General features: G+C 38.7%; 1 protein-coding gene across 1 annotated transcript in view; it reads right to left on the bottom strand.

The window, feature by feature from the left end:
• Positions 1-331: 331 nt before the first annotated feature.
• LOC123318426 (terminal nucleotidyltransferase 5C) overlaps positions 332-7,569 on the bottom strand; it is a 62,297-nt gene continuing 55,059 nt past the window's right edge. The window contains exon 2 of the mRNA XM_044905042.1: positions 332-4,004. Within this exon, the coding sequence (XP_044760977.1) occupies positions 2,664-4,004 (1,341 nt within the window). The 3' untranslated portion in view covers positions 332-2,663. The remainder of the gene's footprint in view (positions 4,005-7,569) is intronic.

The raw sequence follows: 7,569 nt of genomic DNA, 5'->3' as shown, positions 1-7,569 counted from the left end.
GCTTGCGATTTCCTTGATATCGACGATTACTTGAATAACATAGATGCCAACATTATGTTTACGTAAGGTTAACATAAGTTTGATCCGCTTCATTCAGGTAGGCTTCATTATATTTCAGAGCACTTCTTGGACATTTTCCATCAGTGATTAAGAGGATTATTCCCCATTTTCGAATAGCTCTTACTTTTTTCTAATATACATCAATAACTTTCTTTTTTCATTTTATTCTTTTTATTTCATTTTATATGATTTCATGATAAGTGCCTTCGTTGATATTTTTGAGTTTTATTCTCTTTCACTTCATAGGGTTGTAGGGTAAATGAAACACGAATGAATTTTCACGAATGTTTTCAAACATTTTATAATTTTTATTTGGTTTTTAAACATTTATTTATCTTACGACTGGGCCGGGAACAATAAAAATATACAGATAAGGCCCAATCAGTAGTAACATACATATATCTTCAATGAAAATAGACATTTTATTAAGTTATGTTTTATTGTTTACTTCTTAATCTTACTTTTATTTATAAGATAAATTAAATCAGCAGAATCCAATCGAAGGGACCCAGCGTCATACTACACTTCATAAACTACACTGAGAGCCATATTTCTTGAATAATGGAGTGATTGAACCAATATTCCATCACAAACGGTGGCATTCTTTAGTGGCTAGTAACAATCACGAAGGAATTTGAGATATATACGTTTTGCACATTTTTCATAGAAAATAATTGTTACATTTTTTTTTCAAATATTAATCTCTCCTTCCAGTTCAAATCGATGTAGCCTTACTAACTTCCTCGAAATATGTTCCAAGTAGTTCAAACTCGAATTTTGGTTCAGTTCGACTCTCTTATGTGTTATGCATTTCAGTCAATGTTTTAGCGACAATATAAGTACTAATAGGCAAACATTTGAGGTCATATAAATATACAGCCAGTCTCTCCTTTTCTCAACTATATCAGTTGTTTAAAACTCGTTAAATTACATTTTCTAACAGACTTCTTCGAGGCAAATAAATTTCAATGGAATCATTTTTTTTTTACATCAATTAGTTACTCTTGAATGGATTTTACAACAACTTTATCTTATGGCACTAGAAAAAATATTTCTCAACACTGCATCATTTACAATTTCTATTATTCAACGAGTTTTTTCATTGCGAACGTTTTCAGAGGATTTCGGAGGAAATATTGAAATTTCGATATTTGTGTCAATTCTTTTCGAAATTTATCGAATATCATAACTCGTGGAAATTTTCCAAAAACGTTCTTTAGTAGTGGACTTTTCGACGTTAAACTGAGCTTACAAATTCAAGATTACATGATAATGAGCTTAAGTTGGTATCGATTTGTATAGTTATATCTACATAAATTTATTATGATGTAAGTTAAGCTATCTACAACTATTTTTGAGGTGAACTAAGAACTCATTTTGTCCAGGGAATGATAACATTTAGTTTGTGCAAATCCTCACTATCTTTTTACACTGGGGATTTCTAGTATATAATGAGATTTCGTTTAAATATTTCGTTCGTTTTAGATAACTTTCAATTTTAATTCCATAATAATAAAAGTAGATACAAAAAGGATAGAGAATTAATAGTAAATATTATATGAGTTTGATTATTTGGGATATCTGAAACCAAGTTGAATTAAAGATATTCAATCTGGATAGAAGGAGAAAAACGAAGATTAAGGCGTACAAAAGTCAATTGAACAATTTTCACACATCGACAAATTTCAAGCTCAGTATAACACGCTATCAATTGGAATTGATGAACAGAAATGCGCAAAAATAGACCTACACTTGCTTATTGTAATGACAGAAACTACATACACATCTTGTTGATTCAACATGGGGAAAATTAATACTTAATTACATCGAAGCATTTGTTGTTTTTTTCGTTAAGTGATTGATTGATGCAGCCTGAAGTCCCGTTATATAGTTCTGCGGTTCCTAAAAATACAAAGGTAAAATATGACGACTTCCGTTTTAATAAATAATCAACGGTAGTACGACAATGTGTAACTTAAAAATGATTTTCGATGAACTTCCACAAATGAAAAAAATTTCTAGTGTATATTTATTTTTAATTTTTTTGTCGTTTTATGTAAAAGTCATTTATTCTAACAGTATATATATATATAATTGTAATTTTGTTGCAGGTTCATGCAAATATCTGGTATATAATTACAGTTGAGGATGAGCTAAGGTTGTTTTTGTACTTTGTAGATGTTTCTATCTACTTCAGGCTGCAAGTGGGGGTAACAATGCTCAGTACGCAAATCTTTTGTCAATGTACATAACCCAACATAAATTTTTCACAGCCAGACACCTAAGATGCGTCATAGTTCAAGATTTTCTAGCCTCACGTTGTGGTTCTTCAGATTTTGAGTCATTGAGAAGTACGGAATGCTCTCGATTATTTATCAAGGACGCCAGAAGCCTGATTATTAATTTAAGATTGATTAAAATAGCGATATATTGTAATCTTAAATGGAGATCTATCTCACAGACGTCTGTACGAGGTACGATTCTAATTATATTGAGTTTTCGGATAACACCAGGTCATCTGACACGCATCTACAAAGATCATAGACCTCATGATGGCGATCCCGGCCTACAGGAGTCCTATTACTCGCACAGACAATCACCCATCACGAGGAAGAACAACTCTGCATCCAAGGATTGCTGCACGTGCAGAAGCAGCTCGTCGAGATGATTGGAGCGTACACTATTCCATTGGCGTAGACGAGAGGTGGCGGCTGCTGACTTATCAGACGCTGCTGATCCTGGAACAGGATCTGCATGGCTAAGCTTTTGATCAGATAGAGCGTTTGCCGTCTCTCGTGACCCATGAGGCAAACAGTGGATTCCCCTACCACATCGTGAAGTCTCATCAGGTACTGGTGTTTTAAGGCTTCTTCTTCTGGCTCAACGAAGTGGTTCCATAAGTAGTTCTCTAGCTTGGATTTCTGCTGATTTATATCTGGGAAATCGATGAAGAATCTGGAGCACATGTATCTTTGTACTCTCTTAATCACATCAGGCCTTGCTGGTTTGTAGTTTCGGACTAACAGGTTGCAGTATTTCAAGAGGCCACCTCCTCTTATTTCCTCTGGTTGTCTTGTTGCGATCAGTTTTTTCTGGAGGTGATACAGAGCCTCTTGGAAGTCCCCGTAGACGGATTCACCCACAACCGTCGGATAAAAGTTCTCTCCTATTGGTAACTCGCTACATTCGTAGAATAGCAACAGTGAATCTAGGATGATCTGGAAAGAATCCACTGAGAACTCGAACTGTCTCCTCATGCTATCGACGAACTTCAACTCGACACCTCGCCCTCTAGCGTTTCCAAGTGATATTAACGACCATCTGTCGCCATCATTGTTGTTGTTTACTTTGACCATCTTGCTGACGTAGGCTTCTTTCAAACTGCAAGTGGATATCCTCTTTCTACTAACCCCATCGGGCAGCATCTCATACAAGGATCCCAGTACTGCGGATTTAACCCTGTCGAAGTGTTTCTGGGTGGACAGTTCTACCCCGAAGATGAGATCGAGGTCGTTGTAGGGCTGAGATTCGGTGGCGAGAACATGGGAAGCTGCGCCTCCGTTTAAACGTATGTCGCGCACTTTCATACCTGCACCTCCGCATGAAGGATCTGCCTCTAATTTTCCCCTCACTACGTTGACGAGATCTCTGAGTCGGATCTCTAAGGTTGGGAAGTTGCCTCTGCCGTGTATGTAGATGACCTCGTCCATCACGTCGTTCAGACGACATACTTGCTCAAAACTTAGAACGGCCAGTCGCTGCTGGCTCTCGATGTTATCGGTGGTGGTTAAGCTGGATGGCGTTGATTGCTTGGCGGGGCTCGCTGATGTTTGGACGTCTGATGCTGTTCTTGAGTAGTCGTCTAACTGGAGGTCGTCCAGGCTGAGGTCCTCGGTGGCAATGGACAGGCGGGACTCTTCATCGATATCGTCCAAGGATCCACACTGTAACAAAAAGAATAAGGTCACAATTTGGAATTAAACTTAAGCGAAAAACTTCAATAATGAACAGCAAAACATAAGTGAGGTTACTTCACATATCTCATCAGTATTAAGATTGACATGTTAGGATGAGGAAGAAGAAAACAATCCATAAATTAAGTTACAGATTCGTGGGTGTAGATGATGTTGCGAAACAGCAAGAGTAGATAGGAGGAATAGGTTGATTAGAAACAACTCAGTCTTTATGTTCATGGGGGAGTTCAACAGGGTAGTAAAACAGCTGCTCAAGATTGCTTTTTGATCATCAATACTAGGAGGAATTGATCAATGAGGCTTGCAAACGAAGTTTCAATTTCCAATCAGACTGTAAGACTGCAAGAAAATTTCATGAATTGTTCGTTATAAGATCATAAGCGTTAAAGCAAGTGGGGTTTCTAGTTTATATATCTGTAGATCAGTACATTTTAAGTACAATAGAATATCCTTTGATTAAAATGTCCCATGGAAAATACCTTGCAGTAGTTTTTGACTGATTTTTCCATAAAAGAATGATGTAATCTACCAGAAACCAACCACCACAATTTCGTTCTGTTTTACCTACATCCGCTTCCAGCAAAATTGAAATTGCCGAAGTTTAACTCTAAGTAGAAAACCCTGTCTAACCTCTTGTTCAATTCAATTCAGGTCTGATAAGTTATTACTTGACAAACTTCATTATAAGCTCTGCAGAACCAAGGATGCAGGATGCACCCTCTGAAAGATAGGGTGAAGAATAGAATTATCCTAAACAAATTTCGCAAGAATGAAAACCAAAATTACACGAAAAAAAATTTCTATCAAGGAAGAGACTCTAGAAAGAGTAAAATTCTTCTTGGAGACGAGTTCCTAACAAGTACATTCTTATTCTTCTTGTTTTCGACTACTTCAGGTCCAATAAACTCTTCCTCGGAAAATATATCTAGCGGGATATTTTGGTAACGATGAATAAATTCGAAATGCTCCAAATAATTCATATTTTATAACCAATCTCTCTCGAAACTTTCTTTCCCTTAAAGATCCGTAAAAATCCTAGAACGTCATCATTACTCGGAAACTTCGCCTAAGAAGAATAAGAAGAGACCATGAAAATAAAATTCAATTTGAAGATTGAGAAGATCATAGCTCTTTGTATGAGAACCCCAAGGATGTTGCTAACTGAGTCAGGATTGAAGACGAATCCTGAGAAAAAATGAAGAATATTTGGAAACTTAATGCTGAAACCACAATAAGTAATGAAAGTATTAAACAGGTATGGACAACTAATATGATTTCGACGCTCTTTGGTAGCTTCTTTCTGATATAGACAAAACGCATGCACCTACTCAGATGGCATTATGATCTCCAGGGGGTACTAACGATTGCAGTGAAGCTAAAACGCCACCAGCATCCCCAGCATTGTGTATGCAAAACCATGGCACGTAAGGCATACATACAGGTATTTCCTGCGAAGCTGCAGGAAGATATGTTAAACTCTTACATTCCACCACAATGAAGAATTGCAAGATTAATCTCATTTGCCAATTGATAAAAACGTATTAAAAAATGGTATTAAAGTGTTGTCTTTATTTGTCAAAAGAACCGACACTATGAACATGCTTACATCCCTGAAATTAAATGAAAAGTTTCAAAGATCTACGTTTTAGAAGATGAAACCTCAGCAAAGCATGCATCAGTTGCATCAGCGATGATGCACCCATTCCACATGTACCAACAAACTACGCATTACAACGCCACTACCCGCCAGAGCTCTACTTCGCAACACAAAACATACCGATTCCCTATCGGAGGCATCGCCATCGCTGTTGAGATCACGAAAAGGGTAGAAATCCCAAGACCTTTCGGCCAGGCTCGACTTCATCGCGACACAACAGGCACACAAGTGGCAGACGCGGCTCTACCGGCCGTCGCGACGCTCACGCACGCCCTTCGTTCTGGAAACTGACGGAGAGGTTCGGAGGCGTCCTTTGTATAACTGAATGACGTCATACCGGAGCGTGGGCGACATTCGTGAATGGGTGACGCGCCTACGCTGTCCGAAGAACACCCAGGGCCCAAACAATATCGATCAAGTTTGTTACGGTAGGAGAACGAGGTTGGTTATCTTCGCAGAAGGCTGAGACCGCGAGATTTAGTGCGAGGAATTAATGGGATGGCGTTTGGGAGGCTCATCATCTCGCCTTCTGGACCAGGGACGCAATGCGGGGCTTGGGAGTAAAGATCAAAGGTTAAGCCGGCGGTTTAGGAGGTGCAACAAGGGTTCGATCATCGGAAAACGGTTAAATCTGAGCCAATTTAGTGTTACGTTTGAACATCATTCTAATTAGAAATTCCGCAAATATTTTTGTCTTACAGAATGCTCAGAAAAGGATATGCAAAAGCACTTCCTTGATAGCAGAATTACATTCTGCTTAGTTTCAAGAACTGCATGTAATTTTTTTTCATTCTGGTAATCTTCAGGTCACCCTCCAGCTCCAAAGTTCCAATGAACTCCAGAATCTAAGAGGGGTCCAAAGAGGCTAAGCCCTCATTCCTTCAATAATTTTCTCGTCCAACCTTGTGCAGGTTTGCAATTGTGAAACATTCTGTAACCAGGAAACCAAGAGTTTCCTCCTCTTCCCCACAGAATCTGAACTCCAGTTTTTGATAAGCTTATTCTCATCATATGCTTCCTAAGATGACAATATCCTGTGAGGAAGCCAGTGAGGCTTACTGAGACCCATGACAGGTTATGGATCAGTGTGTGTATTTCTGCCTGAAAAACACTCGAGCAGGAGCCTAACTATAGTGTAAACTTGCAGCTTGCCCTGTATATTCCAGCAAAAGCCCCAATCGTGGTTTTTGAAGCATTTGTGTACCATTTAATGGCATTAACTTTGAAATTTTGAGTAGAGTATTCATTTTACATTTTCTCTTTCACATAGCATAGTGTTAAAGTTCTTTTCGATGCATAACGATAATATCCTTAGGTAGGTTTGCCGATGACATATGCTTGTTCAGAGAGGACCAGGCTCTCTGACTTTCAATTCTCTCATTACCTGTACCTTCCCTAGATATTCTGATGACGGCCACATTGGCTACCCTATCAATCAGTGTGCTCTAGTTGTTCTCGTAACTCAAGTGATTCACGAACAGGTAGGTTATGATCTTTATGTACCTGGGACATGAGATCTCTCTATCTTAGAGGCAGAGACACCGACTGTCTACACTCGTGCGGAAGATTGTCTGAAAAGGAAATTTAAATGGAGCACATAGGAATCCCTGTAGGTGGAAATAAAAAAGCTGATAAATGTGCGTAAGGAACATCAAGGTTAACATCTTCTGGACCTGAACCCTCTTGTGGGTCAAGGAAAGTCCAATGTAAGATGCGGTCCGATAATGTAAGGTGAACTATAGAAATACCCCCCAGAGGAAAAATCCTGGACTTGCACAGTAAGAAAGATTCGTGGTGCCCTCATCCACCTAAACCAGAAAGCCCCTGAAGATGCCACCAGATGAGACAAGCAGGCCCTGTGTATCGGAAGAGGAAACA

Source organism: Coccinella septempunctata, chromosome 8 (assembly GCF_907165205.1).
Source record: "Coccinella septempunctata chromosome 8, icCocSept1.1, whole genome shotgun sequence".
NCBI lineage: Eukaryota > Metazoa > Arthropoda > Insecta > Coleoptera > Coccinellidae > Coccinella > Coccinella septempunctata.
This window is presented reverse-complemented; position numbering and strand designations above follow the sequence as displayed.